Source organism: Micromys minutus, assembly GCF_963924665.1.
Source record: "Micromys minutus genome assembly, chromosome: 30".
NCBI classification, from domain to species: domain Eukaryota; kingdom Metazoa; phylum Chordata; class Mammalia; order Rodentia; family Muridae; genus Micromys; species Micromys minutus.
The window spans coordinates 15,590,398-15,610,429 of record NC_137965.1 but is presented as its reverse complement, the minus strand read 5'-3'; the positions used below and the strand labels follow the sequence as shown (position 1 = coordinate 15,610,429).

General features: G+C 41.9%; 1 protein-coding gene across 1 annotated transcript in view; it reads left to right on the top strand.

Moving 5' to 3' along the window:
• Positions 1 to 7,759: 7,759 nt before the first annotated feature.
• Positions 7,760 to 20,032, top strand: part of IPCEF1 (interaction protein for cytohesin exchange factors 1) — a gene marked incomplete at its 3' end in the record, with an annotated part of 83,559 nt that continues 71,286 nt past the window's right edge. The window contains exon 1 of the mRNA XM_080941979.1: positions 7,760 to 7,802. Within this exon, the coding sequence (XP_080798105.1) occupies positions 7,785 to 7,802 (18 nt within the window). The 5' untranslated portion in view covers positions 7,760 to 7,784. The remainder of the gene's footprint in view (positions 7,803 to 20,032) is intronic.

The following is a 20,032-nucleotide window of genomic DNA, read 5'->3' as shown; positions in this document are numbered from 1 at the left end:
TACTCTTGAGATCAGCAATGAGGCTCCAAAAAGTTGTGGGGAGACCCAGCTCGGAATTTTAATCAGCCCCAGAGTGTGAGAGCAGTTCTATTTGATGAAGTTCATTATCACACCTGCCTAAACCTCCTAAGTGTGCACTCATTCCGTTTGGAAGAGTAGTTTTGTATAACAAACCTATTTCGAGATAATTGCTCCCATTCTAGGAATTGCTCCCACCTACTGAGCATTTGCTGTGTCTGAGTGCTTGCCTTAAGCTGTCTTATCTAGTTCTCACAAAACCTCCTAGAGCTAGTTGTTATCATTTCTGTTTAACTCATGATGTATTCCCTAACCAGAGAAATTAGGGATGTATACAAGTTTGTATATTTCCCGAGTGATGGAATTGAGATTCAGACACAAATATGTTTGCCTCTTGTCCACATGTTCTAGTGCATTAGGTACATAGTTTTGCACGTATGAAATGATCTGGAAGCCTAGTGGGCACCCAGGTATTTATTCTAAATTGTCATATAAACTTAAACCATACATATAAAAATGTGGGTTCTAGAATACTGTAAATCCCAGTAATTGTATATAATAAATACCACAAAGATGTGATGAGTTCCATCATTAAAAATATTTACCTTCAGGACTTACAAATCTTAAATTTTTTTTTCTTTTCTCCCGAGACTCAAATTATGATTCTTTTACTTCCTGGATTTTTATCCTAGAACACAGTATGTTTAGGCTTGGCCAACTATTGATAATTCTCACATCTGTGCTACAGTATAAACATTTAAATCAAACATAATTGAATGTTTTTGTGAAATAATTATTTACAGAAATTGATTTTATGTGGAGTGAGTTATTGCTCCAGTTATTGTTCATGAATAATTTAACAATATGAATATATTACATACGTGTACAATAACTATGACTACAGTGGAGAGTTATCTTGGTCGAGTGCATGTTCTTTAACCACAGAGATGCAGCCTTTTTTCTATAACTGTGGAATACAACCATGAATGATGAATATTGTTCATTGCTAGAATGAAAGAATGCAAAACTAATCATAATCTTAGTGTTGGTCTTTATGTGAACATTTAAAAATAGTTTTCACATATGTAAAACGCATTGGACACTTTAAAAAGATTTTATTAGCACATGTTGCTTATATAATAATTCCATTATGACATTGCCATACTCACCACATTCACCCCCATTTCCCTCTCTTGTCTCCTTACCCCTCTCACTGAACCTCTTCTTAGCTGGTTCCATTTCTACTTCTCTGGTGTTTCGTTTTATATCGGTGAACAAGTTTAATCAGAGCTATTTACAGGCACACAGGTGAGAGCTATTTAAAGAAATATGGGCAACTCACTTGCACCTACACCACTAAAGAAATTGTCTATCCATTTCCCGGAAGCCATGACTGTCTGTAGCTCCTCATGGAGGGGTGGGGCCTCTCTCTAGCAATTGGTAAGTAGCTGTGAAATCTTAAAGAGGAGCTTGGCCTTGGGAGCTCCTCCGCTCTCCATGTTGATGGGCTCAGTCTTGTGCTTATCTTGTGCTGGGAATCATGGCTGCAGAGCTCAGCCCCGTGATGTCTGGAAGGATGACTCTCTACAACACTTTACTCCTTCACTGAGCACTTACATTCTTTAAGCCTCCTCTTACATGGCATCCTAAGAACCATTTTTGAGACTTTGCCAGTCACCTGCCATGAATCAGGATGAGCCGTCACAATTATGATTAACGATCAGCAGTCTGCTCAAGTCGGCTTTGCTTTGATTTTGTTGAAAGGAAATCATTAAAAAATATTTTTAAAAGGTTTATTCCTTTGAAATGATGTGCTTGATTGGGGGTATGTGTGCTTTATAAACAAACAAACAAACAAATAAATAAATAAATAAATAAATAAACCCACAGAATTGTTTTATGACATCCTCATTGGGGTCTTAATCATCTTTAAAATATCTGATAATGCAAAAATTATTGACCAAGACATACCAAATAAATAGTGTTTCTTCCTTTGGTTCTTTTATTTGTATGTACCATGCTTAAACTAGTATTTTCAGATGGCTGGTGAAATAATAAGTAAATAATCATTTTCAAAATAATTTTGCTGTCATCATTTTTTTTTCAAAAGCCATTGTGTGAACAATAATATTTTCATTGAAACCTTGGAGCTATGCGCTCACCTTTATCAGCTCATGCCCATGTGTGGTTGGTAAGCTTGTTCTCACTGTCAGTTAGGAAACATGCTGGCTGACTCAAGTCTTCCCATTCCCCAACCCCAATTTTGGCTGACTGTTTGTCAGGGAGGCAAATCTTGAATTGAGTTTAGATTACTTCCATTCCCCTCTAATGTGTATGAATGCTTACCTCCCTATAAGTTTGTATACCACATGTGTGCCTGGTGCTCATGGAGGCCAGAAGAGGGCATTGAGTCCCCTAGAACCGGAGTTACGGACAGCTGTGAGGCCTCATGTTGACTGTGGAAATGGAACCCGAGTTCTCTGCAAGAGTAGGAAGTGCCCTTAATTGCTGAGCCAACTCTCTTGCCCACTAAAGTTTAGGTTTTACCTGTATAAAGAAACAGAGCTCTGGAATTATTAACTGCTCATAGACAGATAGCAAAATACAGGGATGTTCATGCCCAGCTGGCCCTGATGCCCACTACACCATGACAGTGACTGTTATTTCTACCATTTGCTTTTCAACCGAAGAAAGAATGGCAGTAGTATTGTTTCATGCCCATGACTTACAGATTGAAAAGAAAACGTTCAATGGATCATTCATGATGGTAGTGTTCCATGAAACAAACGAACGAACGAACGAAAGAAACCTATATGGTTTCTATATGGAAACTCATAATTAGGCAATGCTATTGTTGGTGTATCCAAATTATTAATTCAACAAATATTTACTGAAACATTCAGGAAAAAAAGATTGGGGATGTATCGATGAACATATGAATGAGACATTGTAGTAAACGGTAATTAATAAATCTCAATGCAGGGTTCCTTCCTGCCTTAGGCCATTTATATTCCTGGATGAAAGACACACACAGCCTTTATATTTTAATATTGTCTCAAGCAGCACAACAACTGGGCAACTGCCTACTGTTCATGCTGTTAGATCCACTTTCATACTGTTAACTCCAAGTTGCTATTTACTAATTTCTATGTTCTATCTTGGCTACTCTTGACCCAGTTGAGCAGTCCACTCTGGACCACGTTCTCTTGGCTCTTTTATATGGTTGCTTTCCTTCTCCCTCCAGTTCATCCTTCTTCTTTGGTGGTTCTTACTCCTCTATAGAGTTTTCTCTTTTCTCTCCCTTTCCTCCTCCTCCTAAGCCTGGGAAAGCTGACCCCACCTATCTCTCTTCTCCCCAGCTATTAGCTGCTGGCATCTTTATTCACTAGTCTGAATTAGCCTGGGGGTCAGGTTCCAAAGGTTACATGCTGACTCTGAATCTTAGAGGTCAGCACTTAGTGTGGAATACTAGCAGTGTTAGGCCAGCCCACTAGATGACTTGACACGGGTAGGTATTGTGATGGAGTATAATATAATAACGAAACAACTGCAGAATTAATTACTCATTACAAAGAAGAGAACTTCATGAATCAAAGCACAGAATCTTGAATAGCATAAAAGGGATCAACCTTCTTCAAGAACTTGATTAAGCATTGTTTGGTAAGGGGAATAAAAATGTAGAGGGTAGAAAGCATCTTGGGGAAAGATTAAGCGTGCATAGAAGCCATGTGATTAGGACAAATATATTTAAGGAAGTTTATTTTAGAAAAGACAAGCAATTCAGGAGACATAGCAAATGTCCATGAATGAGGAGGAGAAGACTCCTGAGCAAGGATTATTCAGCTTCCTTGTAAGATATCTCAAACCTTTGGTGTTTATCTCAAGACCACTGTGGACACTTAAGAGATTATTGATCACACTGTCTCTTTTCTTAAATGCTCAGGCCAGGCCCTGGGATAGAATGGTCTCATAGTAGCAAAGATGAAGAGCCTTGTAGGGTGGGAAACGGAGATCAGGTAGAGGTATCCCTTTAGAAATAGATGAGTTAGGAGTTAGAGCATGCAGAAGAAACATGCTCTTCAGTATCCAAGGCAGTTCTAATTCTGCATCTCCCACTAAAGCCAGTGTTCGAGAAAGCAGGGGAAGGGACATCTCATCGTTGTTTCCAATGGCCTCCCAACGTTTCCAGGCTTTGTTGTTGTAGTTTCTAGAAGTCTGACTGAAGAACAGACTCAGAATTCTCTCTTTGGATGGTGTGATCTATCAGCTCAAAGAAGCCTTTGAACAGGCCATCCTAGACTGTGTCCTTCACCAGTGTAGGCAGCTGGGCACAAAAAAGAGTGACTCTTGGCCATTGTGTTTTCTGGTCTCTTTAGCAACTCAGGTACAGAGATATCCACAGAATCCCTAACATGTGAGCATCATAAGCAATGTCAGGTGGGGAACATGGGTCACCGGGATGGAACAGGTCCTAGTGATGCAAGTTTGTACTCCCAGCTACTCAGGAAGCCAAGACAAGAGGATCAAGGAATATAGAGTGAGTTTTAGTACCACCTGGTAACTTAGCAAAATCCTGTGTGTGAGGGGTGGGAGGGAAGAAAGAGACACAAGGTCAGGGAGACTTTAAATGAATAGGAAATCTAGATTCAAATCAAACACAAAGTTTCCAAGCAATTGCCTAAATTTCTCCATCTAAGAAGGGGGGAATAATAGTATTTTTAAAATAAGAAGCTATGATAATTATAAGTCATGGCACAACAAACTTACCAAAGAGTTTGGTTACATACCACATACTTAAAAAAAAAACCACACACACACAAGAAAGTGGACTGTTGAATTGTAATAACAAAGAGGCCAATTAGCTTTCAGGGTGAGTAAGGACAGCTTTCAAAGGGGTGTATTATATATTATTAAACGGTTTACACAGCTGACCATTAACACAGCCTCCCTTAAGCAATGGATGTGTTTTACAATACAATGGTTTGTGAGATTTTATGATGAGTTAGATCATGCTTTCAGCTGTATGAAGACCTGTCATCATGTAGCTCTTGTCTAGCCCCAAGAAAGGATTATAGATTAGGTAACTGCATCTCACAGATGGGGGTCTGAGGCCCCAAATCAGTCACATACCCAAGATTTCAGCAGGGTGCTAAACTGCCTTTGCTTCTATTTTAGCCCAATCCAAAATATCTACTCTTAATGTCTGTTATTTTTTTCTCTCTTTACCTAAAAGTGCTGCTGACTTCCAACTATCTTTAGCTTGTGATGCATTTTCTCAATCATGGATGCTAAAAACACATTGCCTTAGTCAATAAAATATTTATAGGAAACCATATCAACATTATTATTTTATACATAAAAGCTTAATATAGAAAATAAATACCAAAGCGATAAAAATAAATGATTGGCTATTTCAGTTCCCATGGATAATCACTTTAGGCACTTGGTTTTTGTGTTTTTCCTGAAAATATATTCAGACTTATTTTCTCTTACCACATTGATATATATCTTTAAAGATTTGTCTTTATTTGTTTTTCGGGGTGATGGGTGGTCATGTGTATAGGTGCTTGCAGAGCCCATTGTGGGCTTTGGACTCCCTGGAATAGAGGTAAAGATGGTTGTGAGTTTGTTCTACGTGGGTTCTGGGAAATGAACAACTTACAAAAGCTGTAAGTGTTCTTAACCACTGAGTCATCTCTCCATCCTGTAAAGTTAACTTTCTTGCATAAAATAATAGAATCATCCAATAACCTTTTGTAAAGACACAGTCTGACTATGTAGCCCAGATTGGTCTTTAGCTCAGGACCTTCCTGCCTCAGAGGCCTCCAGAGTGTTAGGACCACAGGTGTTCCAGTATAACTGGAGATAATTCTGTACATATTTCAACCCATAGGGTGGTAGGGGCTCATGCCTTTAATCCCAGCACTTGGGAGACAGAGCAGGTGGTTCTCTGAGTTTGAGGTCCAGCCTGGTCTGCAGAGTGAGTTGCAGGACAGCCAGGGCTACACAGAGAAACCCTGTCTTCAAAAATCAAAACCAAAACCAAAACCAAACCAAACCAACCAAAGGAAAAAACCAAATATATTTCAACCCATCTTTTAATTAGCAGTATGTTGCAAAACTCTTTCCCTACGAGGCATTGTGGTGCTGAGGATACTTCATGTCACACAGAAAAGTCTGAGTGAGTCTCAATTGTTGCGTAATTACCATTATCACTGCTGTGGTCTCAAACAGCTGTCTAACACATCTGTAATGGTTGTCTTCCTTCAGGCCTCCTCTTCCTCTAAAGTTGGCTTCCACCACTTTATCTTAAATGGAACCAGATTGTTTTCTTTTGTGCTTCTTTTACTGCTAATATTTAAGGGCAGGCCATTCTTCTGTCACTTTATTATTTTCTTATTGGTGTGTAGCAAACACGTAGACGATTTCTCTGGTTGGTGACTTTTGAAAATAAATGGAAAGTTATGTGATTAAAGTGTTGGTCTTTCGATTGTGTTTCCTTTGTACTTTATAAATAAACATCTCATTCACATCTATGAAGGTATGGAATTTTTGATACTAAGAAGTAGTATCATACTAATTCAGGTAGAAGGCTGAAGGGCCCTACGACATGTACATATCGGCACCCAATTGTGGCTTTCGTCACAATAACTGAGAAATGAAGCCAGGTGAGATATCTCCTAAGAGACAAATGAATAAAGAAAGCACAGTGAATATACACAAAGGAATTTTATTCAACCATAAAAAAATAAAACTGACACTTATAGAAAAATAAGTGTAACTAGTCCTGGGGAGAAAAAAATGCCTGCCACAAAAGTACGATGTCCCCAGTTCAGGCCTCAGAACTGTTATGGATGCCCCCAGTGTGGTGGCATGTACTTGTAAGTCCAGCCCTAGAGAGGCAGAGACAGAAGCATCCCTGGGCCCAGGGAGAGCATCTCCAAAAACAATATCATATTTGCATAAATACATACAAATGAAGCCCACTACCTTGTTTCTTAACAACAGATTAGAGAATTAAAGTTACAAATTGAAAGGAAAGAAAGTGGTGGCAGTCTTCAAATTTGTGGGACCTTTGTGGTAAGAGATCAGGTTGATGGGGGGAGGGATATGGGTCTGAGCAGGTGTCATGGGGCAGGTTAGGAAATGCTCCAATTTGAGGCATTTCAGTGGATTCTGGGACTTCAGCAAGCTTTTGTGTCTTGAGAGGCCAGGTTTCCCCCTTCTGTTTTCATTTGCTTTTCTCGAAGCCACAGAGTGCCTAGTTTCTTCAGGTACTGGACTACAAAGGAGGAACATAGAAAATGACTTCTCTTGGTATAGCAGCTGGGACTTTCTGTGGGGTTGGCTGCACTTATGACATTTGATGATAGCATTGGTTCAATAACTCCATGTTGCCCACATGTCCGTACTGTTCTTCACAAAGAACAAAATGTTTTCATATCTCAGAAACAAAAAACCCAACGCCCCAATACAACAAAGTATCTAAGTCACACGTGTTATGTTCATTGCCAGAAATATACTGATAAGGTTCAGACAAAAATGGCTTAGTTTTTACAAATTCAATTCTAAGACATTGATGTACTGAATTTGAGATTAAAAGCCAATTAATGAATCATCATTATGGTGAAGTTTATCAGTCATAATGCCGGTCACTTCTCCCCCTACCTAAAGAGGGATATGATTTATGAGCAGTATAAACCCACACTTAACTGAAAATATTTTTTTCTCTTCCAGCTTTTGTTTCTGGCAGCCCAACACCCATTATGGCCACTGAAGGCAATGTAAGTACTCATGTGAGAATGTTCTGGAATACCGCAGGCTTTAGAAATCACCATTTTGATGAATAGGGAAAATACAAGATGAGTTAACTTCAAGTCCCAATTTGTCCTTCCTCTCATCAGCTTCAGTGGAATCAAATGACATTGTTATCGGGTTTCATTCAGTCTTCTGGGCTTTAAGCCACAAGACCTCTGACTGTTCAGAGATCAAGGAATACAGCCACGTACTCAAGAAAAACCCTCTCTGTGTTTTAAGAAGAAGACAACTAAGATAATGTGAAACCTCTTATCAACTCTTATAGGAAAATTTCCATTAATAACAATGGTAATTTTAAAAACAACTTTAGCTGCCTGTTACCCTCAAGCACATATATACCTTGAGCAAGTATATTATGTATATGGGTAAACATATGCAGGAACAGTGAGTAAGTTTGTCATTAGGATATGGCATTTGTCATAGAGGCAGACGTGAACTAGCATGGGGCTGTAAGTTGTGTACTTTTTGGTACATCTAATGACCTCTTGATAGGTGCAGAAGTACACAGGTACTGCAGCTACAAGTCCGTTGGTAGACTAGTTGTTTAGGTTTGAATCCAAGCAACACCCGAGCTGGGCATTGTGATGTACATCTTTACCCTCAGCACTCAGGAGGTGGGGGCAGGAGGATAAGAAGTCCATCACTGGCTACATAGTAAGTTCTAGGCTAGCCCAGGATGTATTTAACTCTGCCTGGAAAAAAAAAAAAAAGATTTATCAGAAGAAGGGAGCCTAGACTTGTGCCAAATTGGGCATGTGAGTATGGTTTCCAAGGCAAATTGGAGCAATAGTGAATGGGGGAAGGGGTCCCCTGGATGGTTCCTGGAAGCTGCATCTCCCTAATAGGCAGAAGGGTATCTAGTAAAATCTCTGCTTGGTTTCTTGATCACATCACGACCCAGACATATAACAATGAGCGTATTTCCCATCTGTAGTGACTATTTCTGGTTGTCAGCTTGACCAAATCTGGAATGAGCCACAATCCAGAATTGGGGGGCCCACCTTTGATCTTGATCTTGAGGCATAGAGACTAAGAATCTTAGGAAACTAAGGCAAGGAGATCACTGAGCTCAAGGTCATCTGGGACAAGCAAGTCCCAGATCCAGGTGTGGTGGCACACACCTTTAATCTGGGACACACCTTCAGTTGGAGACCTACATAAGGACGTTGGAACAAGAAAGGCTCTCTTTCTCGGCCTACCTGCCTTCTGGGGCTTTGCCTGCTTGCCTTGTGGGGCTTTGCCTGCTTGCCCTGTGGGACTGAGCATCTGCTAGATCCTTGGACTTAACAGCTGCTGCCAGCCACTGGTAAGGGATTGGACTACAGACTGTAAGTGACCAATAAATACCTTGCTATATAGAGACTATTCATAAGTTCTGTGACTCTAGAGAATCCTGACTAATATACCATCCGATCTGATTCTAAATAGTAGGAAAAGCTTGTCAGAGAACCAGTGGAAAGTCTGACAACCAGGGGAGGAAACCAAAAATGCAAACAGAGACTAGTCAGGTAGGTGTTGTCACATCTGTAGAGTCACTATTTAAAACAAAGGCAAGGGACAGGTGGTCACTGGACACATGGATGGGTGCTTTTGATTCCAGAAATGTCAGTAGAGTGGTAGTGGAAGAATTTTGCCAGAATCTGAAAGAACATAAACGCTCCGGGATAGTACCAAAAGGTTCTACACTGAAGGGTAAAAGCAAATGAGCCCCATAGGTGTGAAGAGGGAGGTGGAGAAGGTCAGAGTCAGCACAGTTTATGAGAACATAAGATTTTAGTTGTGTTTATGTTGTGTGTGTGCACTGCTCACGTGTGTAGCAATCGCCTATCTCGCCAGCAAGAAAGCCTCGCCACAACAGGATCCTTCTACAGGCGTTTATTGTGGGTTTGATTGCAGTTGGGAAAGACCCCGAGCCCAGAAATCAACCCTCTTCATATATGCTTAGGAGGAATGTGTCGCTACCTGATTGGTGCATTCTGTGCGCCCTAATTAGCATACTCGGGACTAGAGAACAAGTCAGCATGAGTCAGCAAAACAGGCATATGTGCATGTGCACTTAGGTTGTTTATCTCAAAACTGGCCAACCTCCCTTTGGGCTGGGCGCCATCTTGTAATGGCGAATGCGGTGGCTTCCCACACATGTGCCTGTGTTTGTGTAGGTAGGTAGGTACACACATGTCGGTGGGTCAGAGGACAACCTGAAGATGTCACTTCTCTCCCTCTGTTTTGGGAGTTCTGGGGATGCAGTTCAGGCCATCAACTTTGTTGCAAGTGGCTTTTCCTGCTGTGCTCTCCTTTAGCATGAAAATGATCTACTCCCGAACTTGTTTATTTACTCTCCTGTGGATGAATGCATGTGCACTCGGGCACATACCTGAGGTGTGCATTTGGAAGCCAGAGGAAAATGTCTTCCAGTGGATTCTTTTTCCTCCTTCTGCCTCAGAGGACCTGGGGATCAGTGATTAGGCTTGGTGGCAACGACCTTTAGCTGCCGAGCTATCCTTCCAACCCTCAAAGTCCATGAAAACTGTAAAGCTGTGTGTGCCTACAGGCATATGTAAATGTGATATATGGACAGAGAAATGGGGGAAAAGTGCTGTCAGGGCCTTTCATGATAACATGGTCCCTGCATTGCTTTAATTTTTTGCACTGAAAGAATGTAATTATTCAGTTGTGACAAATTAGTCTTTTGTGTGTAAGAGGAATGAGATGTTAAGGTAATAAGAAGAGCATCTAACACTGAAATATTCCCTGAAGTTTAGAAAGAAGAAAACAGTTCTATGTTCTCTTTCATACATGGGTTCTTATTGATGAGGCTTATACATATTTGTGGGTGTGAGGGTACATGTAGGCCCTGATACTAGAAAAAGACAAGAAAAGGAAAGGTGTGGAAGAGCAGGAAGATGATAAGACACAACAGAAAAATAGAAAGGAAGGGAGGAAGGGGGTGGAGTTCAAAGTGGGGAAGGAATCAGGAGAAGAGAGTCAGGAGGAAGAGCAAGGAGAAACAAAATTTGAAAGTGCCATAAGCAAATGTAATTGCATATGCTAATTAAAATAAAAATAAAAGATGTCCATTTAATCACCACTATTTTCAGCTGGGGTCTTTGTTAGGTAAGAACTAGAGATTTAGTTATCCTCAGGGAACGTGGTGGTTTGAACGAAATAGTTTTATAGGTTCACAGGGAGTGGCATTATTTGAAAGGATTAGGGTGTGTAGCCTTGTTGAAGGAAGTGTGTCACTGGGGGTGGGCTTTAAAATTTCAGAAACTTAAGCCAGGCTCACACTCCCTTCCTGCTGCCTACCGATCTTGATGTAGAACTCTTAGCAACTTCTCCAGCGCCATGATGATAATGGAATGAATCTCAGAAACTGTAAGCCAACCCCTCCCCCCTACCCCCCCCCCCCCCGTAAATGTTTTCTGTTATAACAGTTGTCATGGTCACGGTGTCTCTTCTCAGACAGATAAATTAAGACGGTCACATCTTCGAAAACTATTTCTCAGGCAGTAGAAGAAAATGACAGATGGCATTAGCAGGTCTACTGTGCCATCTGTGTGACCTCTGACCTCGAGCCATCACCACTGTGGCATGTGGCATGTGACCCACTTCCCTTGGTCCTGAGCACCGGTAAATTCCTTCCTTTGGTGGAGACTGGCTATTTATGGAATTCCTCATTCCCTGAGCCACCCTGTACCCCAGCTCCTCAGCAGGTCTCATTCCCTCTTATTTCTCTTGCTGCCCTAGGCACTGGGAGGTTCTATTAGCATTGCTTTGAAGCCTCTCTCCCAGCAGCTTCTGGATGTTTCCTCTCCTTTATTTTCCCATTCAGAAAATTAGTTCCATTTTCTGCTGTCACGTGTTCCCTATGCCAAGGGTGACAGACGAGACCTATTTTTGTCCCGCGTGTTTCCGAAGGTTTGTTTGACACATCTGACCTATTACACCTCATCTACTCTAATCTAATGTTTGCCGAGCTGAGCTTCGAGCTTCCCTCGCTGCCTGGGGCAGGACTGCAAAGAGGAGCAGCTCAGCGCCTCATGGAGTCAGGACAATAGGCTCAGGCACTGTAGCTGTGCCTAGCCAGACAGTTCATCATTGGGACTTGTTTGATAAATGGTGCCCGCAACCTAAAACTGGTTTCTAAACATTCCCAATTTTATTATGTGTAGCAGTGCCTAGTTCGATTATAGCTGGACTATTTGTAAACTGGACAGTATCGTTTTCTCCTTGAAAGGAAACGGAGAACTTTTCAAAGCAAAAGTCGAAGTAATCAGCACACCAAGTGGTTCCTTCCCTCTCTGTACTGTACTTTCAGCACTGTGAGGATATTTGGTCCTTCTCCCTCCCCCCCCCCCCAACTGTCACCTGTCTATTTCTCTCAGTCCACCTAAATACTAGAGTGGATTTTCTTGTCCCCCCCCAACATAATCTTTTTATTGATTATTTGTGAATTTCACATAACACGCCCTGATCACGTTCACTTCCCAGTCTTCCCAGGTCTACTCCCAACGCTTAAGGCCTCCCCCAAAGAAAAAAAGGAAAGAAAGAAAGAATAAAGAGGAATCCAAGTCTAATTTATGTTGCCTATCATTGGAGATTGGTGAGACTCTCAGTGGCACGCCCCTTAAAGGAAAAACAAATCCTTCCTCATCTCCACCCTGCCAGAAGCCCTCAGCTGTGTAGAGCTACATGTTTTCATCACAGTGTTTAAGAGTTCTCTCCAATGGCTTCCTGTCTAGACGGTTTCTTTCTTTGGGGTGGGGAGGGTGGGGGTTGGGATGGCCCACGTTGCTTCCGGAGGGCATGTTGATGTCTGTAGCTTGTGTTGCTGTCTGGGGCTATGATGAAGTCCGTGGTCCATGCTGTGGTTGAGGGCTGTGTTAATGTCCGTGGCCTTCCTGTATTGCCGCTGGAGACCCAAGTGGATGGCTGCCTGTGGTCTGTGCTGTTCGAGAAAGCGTGTGGAACCCCACGGTCCACAATGCCGCTGACTATAAAGGGCCAGAAAGCGTCTTTTGCGGCGGTATTGTGACTGCACTCATAGTTGAGAATGAAAGACAAAAGTGGATTTTCTTAAACGTAGCCCCCATGGCGTCAGTCGCCAGCTAACATTAGCTCAGTGGCTAGCCGTTGGGCTTCCTATTTTCCTGACAGTTTGAAACATGGCTTACAAGGTCCTGTGTGACATTCAGGGTGGGTCTCTTGCCACTCTGTGTTGATACTCTTGGATCAGCCGTGCCTACAGTGTTGTACCGTAGCCTCGAAGTCCAGGGTCTTTCCTTTTCAAGCATTTGATCTGATGAGCTCACAGGGAGTCTCCCTTGACTTCATACTTCCCATGAGCTCTCTCTGAGCATTCACCGGCAGACCCCGTTATCCTTGATAATTGTACCCTCTCTATTTTTCTCTCCATTCCTTGCCTCTCTGCCTCTCTCTCTTTCTGTATGTGTGTGTAGTGTGTGTGTGTGTGTGTATGTGTATGTCTGTGTGTGTGTGCAGTGTGTATCTGTGTGTGTGAGAATGAGTGTGTGTATGTATGTGTATGGGTATGTGTATAGTATGTGTATGTGAGTGTGTGTACAGTGTGTGTGTATGTGAGTGTGTGTGTGAAGTGTGTGTATGTGTGTGAGAGAATGTGAGTGTGTGTGTATGTGAGCTTGTATATGAGTCTGTGTGTGAGGTATATGTATGTGTGTGTATGTAAATGTGTGTGCATGAGTGTGAGTGATGCATATGTATGTAAGTGTGTGTGAGTATCTCTGTGTGTGTACAGTGTATGTATGTGAGTGTGTGTGTGTACAGTGTGTATGTGAGTATGTATGTGTATGGAGTGCATATGAGTGTGTGTATGTGTGTGTGTGTGCCTGTGGAAGCCAGACCTCAAGACCATGTATCTTCTTCATTTGTGTTACATTTTAGTTTTTGAGACAGGGACTCTCATTGGAAGCTCCCCATTTGGCTAGAGCAGCTGCCCTGTAAGTCCCAGAAGACCCTCCTATCTCCACATCCCTTGCTCTCTGAGTACAGATGTGACTACGCCTGACTATTTTATAGGGGTGCTGAGGATTAAAATCCATGCTTGTGTAGAAAGCACCTTACCCAGTGGGCCATCTTCCCTTCCTCTAATCACCTTTCTTTCATGTCTGACTGGGAACCGTCCAAGAGCACGTTTGGCAATGAGTCCTTGGCAACGAAACGTTTTCTAACATGTGGTTCTTGAATACACAAAGAGCCACCATTTATAGACAGAGGCCTGAAAAAAAGATTAAGGATCTGGGCCATTGCTTCTTGAGAGATATTTAACAGGTCTAAGAATTCATCTCTGTATTCCATAGCATCCATAGGCCATCAATCATCAGTAAATATATCTTTAAGAGGTGATTGTCAGTTAATATATATGACTCTTTAAGAGGTGATTAGAAATTCTCAGGTTTTAGATCATCTCAGCGGCATTTGTTTTTCTGTGAGCACTTTGAGGTAACGGGACCACAGGAGATGAGGCCAGCCTGATGCCTCTATTCCTGATCGTTGCTCTTTTACCTAGGCCTCCAAGACTGTCTTGCTTGCCGAGATGGCTCTTAGGGAGAAGAACACTAAAATTAACTGAGATCAGAGCTTTATGGCTGTGTTTCTTAGAGAATTATTTTAAGTAACATCTCTTCTCTGAATGCTGCCCAAAGACAAAATGTCAGGTAAAAGGTTTTTCTTGAAACAAAGTCTACTTAAGCAAGTCATCTCTCCTTTGTCTAGAGGTCATTGTGTCTGGCCCTGGGTTTGTGTGTCCATGTTCCAGTGGTCATTATGACTGGCACTAGGGTTGTTCTATTTCCTTTGATGCTGTCTGGACTCAGCTGTGGGGTGTATGTGGGTGCTAATCTCCAGTGCTACTTCCTTTGTGGCTTCAGAGACTCTGTATTGGCCCATTACTCATAAAGCATTTATTGCCTAGGATTTTTGTTATTGGCTGTTTTATTTATTTACATTTCAAATGTTATCCCCTTTCCCAGTTTCTCCTCTGAAAACCCCCTATCCCATCCTCCCTCTCCATGCTTCTGTGAGGGTGCTCCCCCACCAACCCACCCACCCACCTGCCTCCCCTCCTTGGCTTTCCTACACTGTGGCATCGAGCCTTTCTAGAAACAAGGGCCTCTCCTCTCATTGTTGTCCAACAAGGCCATCCTCTGCTACATATGTGGCTGGAGCCATGGTTCCCTCCATGGACAGTGGTTTAGTCCCTGGGAGTTCTGGGGGTCTGGTTGGTTGATATTGTTGTTCTTCCTGTGGGATTAGAAATCCCTTCAGCTCCTCCAGTCCTTTCTCTAGATCCTCCATTTGGAGACCCTGCGCTCAGTCCAATGGTTGGCTGAGAGTAGCCACCTCTGTATTTGTCAGACTCTGGCAGAGCCTCTCAGGAGACAGCTATATCAGGCTCCTGTCAGCAAGCACTTCTTGGTATCCCCAATAGTGTCTGGGTTTGGTGTCTGTATATGAGGTGGATCTTCAGGTGGGGCAGTCTCTGGGTGGCCTTTCATTCAGTCTCTGCTTCATACTTTGTATTTCTTCCTGTGAGTATTTTGTTCACCCTTTTAAGGATTAAAGCATCCATGCTTTGGTCTTCCTTCTTTTTGAGTTTCATGTGGTCTGTGAATTGTATCTTGGGTATCCCGAGCTTATGGGCTAATATTCACTTATCAGTGAGTACATACCACGTGATACCATATCAGTCCTTTTGTGACTAGGTTACCTCACTAAGGATGACATTTTCTAGTTCTATACATTTGCCTGAGAATATTATGAACTCATTGTTTTTAATAGTTGAGTAGTACTCCACTGTGGAAATGTACCACATTTTCTATATCCATTCCTCTGTTGAAGGTCATCTGGGTTCTTTCCAGGTTTTGGCTATTATAAATAAGGCTCATTTGAACACAGTGGAGCATGTGTCCTTGTTGGATGTTGGAGCATCTCTTGGATATATGCCCAGGAGTGGTATAGCTGGGTAGCACATTGCCTATTTTTTAATATGATTATGGAAGTCCATATCTTCTGACTCCCGCCTTTAAGAACCTATGATACACATCCTTTCTTCGGGCTACAGTGCCTGTCCCAGAGAAGTAGCAGTAGTCAGGGGTGAGGTAAGGAGCTTAGTCTCACATGTCAGATCTCATGAAAGGAGGTGAAACCAAACTGGCAGTTTTGTATTGTAGGTGACATCAGCATGTGCCCTGGCGGAACCAAGAGAGCCAGTATTGCCCTCTTGTTGGATAAAGCTAGTGGTGTGTGTAACACAAGTCCATTTTACTCTCAAGGAGAAACTGAGGTCATTTTCCAGGTGGGCTGAAGTTTAGTGCCAGTTAATGTCAGGGCAATACTTTTCCCCTATAAACTGTGGAGCAAGAAATGTACTGAGGTGACTTTTAGGTTGCCCAATGTCACCAATTCTACCCTCACTAGGAAGCATCTTACAGTCCAGAGTAATCCAGCAGCAGGAGGCTTTCCAGATGTGTGCCAAATTACCCAGTGGCAGGAACATGAGAATGCATCTTTCCTACTACAGCCATTCTAGGAAGCAAAACCAGACACAAGGCATGGTGTTTTGATTACTGTGTGTCAGACACTGGGCTAGGTGCTAGACACTGAGCTGAAGATGTCTACAAGAACATGCGTTCTGTCCTGAAGTCTCGGCCAGAGGCTCAGTCTGACTGCCAAGAGCCAATTATGAGCTGGAATATTTGAAGTAGAGCCATAGCAGAATGTTACTCAGACTGTCGAAGGTCTGCACTGTAGGTGGTGAGAGGTGTTGCTAGCTTATGAAAGAACAAGGTAGGGTTTGACAAAGGCAGCAACTGCATACAGATGAGAAACTACACAGGGACCTGGAGGTGATCTGGTCAGGGCAGTGATGGAGCACACGTGTGGGATGAGGAAAAGGGCACAAACATGACTCACAGCTCTGTGTTGAACCTTGAGTGGGTAGTGTTACTATAGGGTATTCATCGCTGTGAGCCACACAGGGTGATAACCACTGAGATCATGATACCTACCTCACAGGAATCAGCAGCACATGCCAACAAGATTGGAGACTAAAGCAAAGTCACACACAGTTGGACCAAAGACTTGGTCTGACACACTCGTTAGAAGTAATGTCTGTGTTAACCACAGTGATGATGTTCTTTATCTGTGAATAAGAGGGCAGACCACAACATGCCATGTAGGACCTTGGGAGTTCTCACATAGCGCTCTTTCCAATGACTACAAACACAGAACATTGAGCAAGATTAAGAACTATATAGGAGCTAATTAACCGACTTCTGAAGCCAGAAAAGGCTCTACATAGAAGTGTCATTTGACAAGGTCTCAAAAAATTAGATTAACCAGGGGAAGCACACTTACAGAGGTGAACTGTTTAAGTGCTCGAGACTTCTGCAGAGCAGAGAAACAATAATAGGGAGATTTTAATTTAATAATCATAATTTAGGAGATGTTTGTTGGTACAATCAGAGGAAGAGACACTAAGTTGACATTTCAGTTGTAATTTCAAGGGTGGATTGATGTAAATGTAATTGTGATTGCTGTAAATGTAAAAGTGTTTGTCTTCCATTTAAGCACATGGCTCTGAGTTCACACTTAGCACACTCTATTCTTCTTCAAACAAGTATCAATGGTAGATAAAGAGAAACAGAAAGACAAGAAGTTATAGTTAGGGTCAAAAGCTTGCTCTTCAACTCTGAAAATCAAATCGGAAAGGCAGTGGTGTTACTGATGCAAGGCCCTGATAGATTCCTGTTTGGTGATCTGAAAGATATTTGTATTCGATGGCAGGTTCAGAGGAGGAACAAAACAGGCAGTAAAGGGAAGGAAAGTCCACTCACTGGTGACAATGACAAACTGAGGCCCTCTGTGCATGAAAAGGGCTGTGGATAGAAAAAAAGAGAATGCTGTTGCCAAACCACTACCCACAGTTACTCATTTGGCCATCTTAGGGAGGAAGGAAATGCAGGCAGGCTCAAAAACAGGAAACTAAAGAGGGGATGCAAGATTCTTCATGAGCATCTCAAGAGAGATTATAGGGTGGGCTCTTATTAAGCTGAGGCAACCTGCAAACCACTGGAGAGGAAGGTAAGAGATGGAAACAGGAAGAAAGAGAAGAGGAAGAAGAATTTTATATAAATATCATTTTTAGATGAATAGTATGTGTGTATCTTCTCGCTCCCATGTTCACACGCTGAAATCCCAATCCAATTCAAGATGACGTGCTGTTGAGAGGTCATAGGTCATGAGGTCCTAATGAATCACAGTTGTGTCCTTAACTGGTGAACAGGAATTTCTTATTGGCCATGTGACAATATACATTAAGAGCATGGATGTCTTCAGGTCAGGAAGAGCTCATCTCCATTGTTAGCAACTTGACCTTGCCTAGATATTCCAGTTTCTAGGACCAAAGGGACATTCTGTTCTTTTTTTTTTTTTTTTTTTTTTAATAAGTGACCTGTCTGTGGTTTTCTGTTGTAGCTATCCACACTAAGAAAAATTTCAAATCACATTAGACATAGTTTCAGTAAAGATGGAATATACAATTAAAAAAATAGGAGATCATCACTTCAGTTAAGACCTTTAACTCTGATAAACAAATCAAGGATGGGATTCTAAAAAATCCTTTAAAAAATGTTTTAGAGTTTTCCACAAACCTTTGCTCCAAATAGAAAAGTATAAATGGGTCTTGACATTATTTAGAAATACTAAAACAAAAAAAAAAAAAAAACTTAAAATAGAAAGCTCAGTGTATGAGATAAAAATCAATATCGAACACCGTGTGTGTGTGTGTGTGTGTGTGTGTGTGTGTGTGTGTGTGTGTGTGTGTATCCATACACACATAAAAAATAGGTAAATAAAGAAACATAGTAAAAAGTTTAAAACATTGTATTCTTCAGGAGGGGACTGTAAGTGGGCACTCTGAAAGCAATTTGAAAATAACTAAGTACTTGAAGATATACATATATTATTACCGTGCAACTTTAGTTCAAATTAATGTCAATGGGAATCATGTAGAGTTGTTAATTGCAAATTTATAGCTGGTAACACAAACTGTACAAACATACAAGCTCATTATGAACCAGTTGCATAAGGAAATAAATCTATTCATTGTCGCACTGAAAATAATCTGTAGTTACATGTACCCACATGGGAAAAAAACATCAAAAGTGAAATAACGAGAAAAATGTCTGCACTGGTGCAATTGTTTAAGTCTCACTGCAAGATACCGAACGAAAACATGGGCAGGGCTGAGTAAGCTGGAGCAACCAAGGAAGCAGACAAGGTGGGAACTCAGAAAGACAGCAGGATTTATATCTAATTTTCTTAAAAATGTCAAAAATAAGCAAGGGGGAATGAAATGACATTCAATAATTCCGCATATGGTGCAGCTGGCGCATCCCGTACTGTCCGGTTAGTTTGTGTCAAGTATATGTCACTTGCTTTCTACAGTGAGTTTAAGCAGAAAGCTTGGGCTGAGCGAAAGCAGTGGCTTTATCCGTCCTCTGGCCTTGAGTCAGCCTGGTACTATTGCGTCTTCTCGTTTCCATAGTCATCAATTCTGTGTATAGCTTCTTAGTTCCCACTCATCCTAGAACCTCCTTTGTCTTGTGGTTCCAAACAGTATGGAGGTGAGATAGTCAAGATCCCTGTGATGGTCTACATCAGAGTTTCCACCACAGGCTGTGTGCTTGAACTTCTGGTCCCCAGGAAGTCTCAGTTTGGTGAAACTGTAGAACCCTTGATTCACAAGGTCCAGCACTCATGACAAAGGCCACTAGGGGGAGCCTTGAGGGCAATGACCTTCTTCCTGTTCTAGATCTTAGTTTCCGGGGTCTCTAAAGTGATAGGTTCAAGTTTCCGGTGTCCCAGACAGAGCTGCTGCACCTTCTCTGTGAGAATGTATTTCCTGAAAGGGTGGGCCCAAATAAGCACCTCCCCACTTATCAGGTAGTTTGTCATGGCAATGAGAAAAATAATAACACAGAAATTCTCTAATGAATCTTTTCCTTGCAAACAACACGATTTGATGGCTTGGACCTACCTTTCTCTGGGTTCTCTCTAGAGTCTTTCCCTCACCCCCATGGTACTCCTCTCCTGAGTTTGACTCAGGGTATCCCTGTTCAGTTTCCCTCAGAGGCTCTTTTTTTACTGCTTCCCT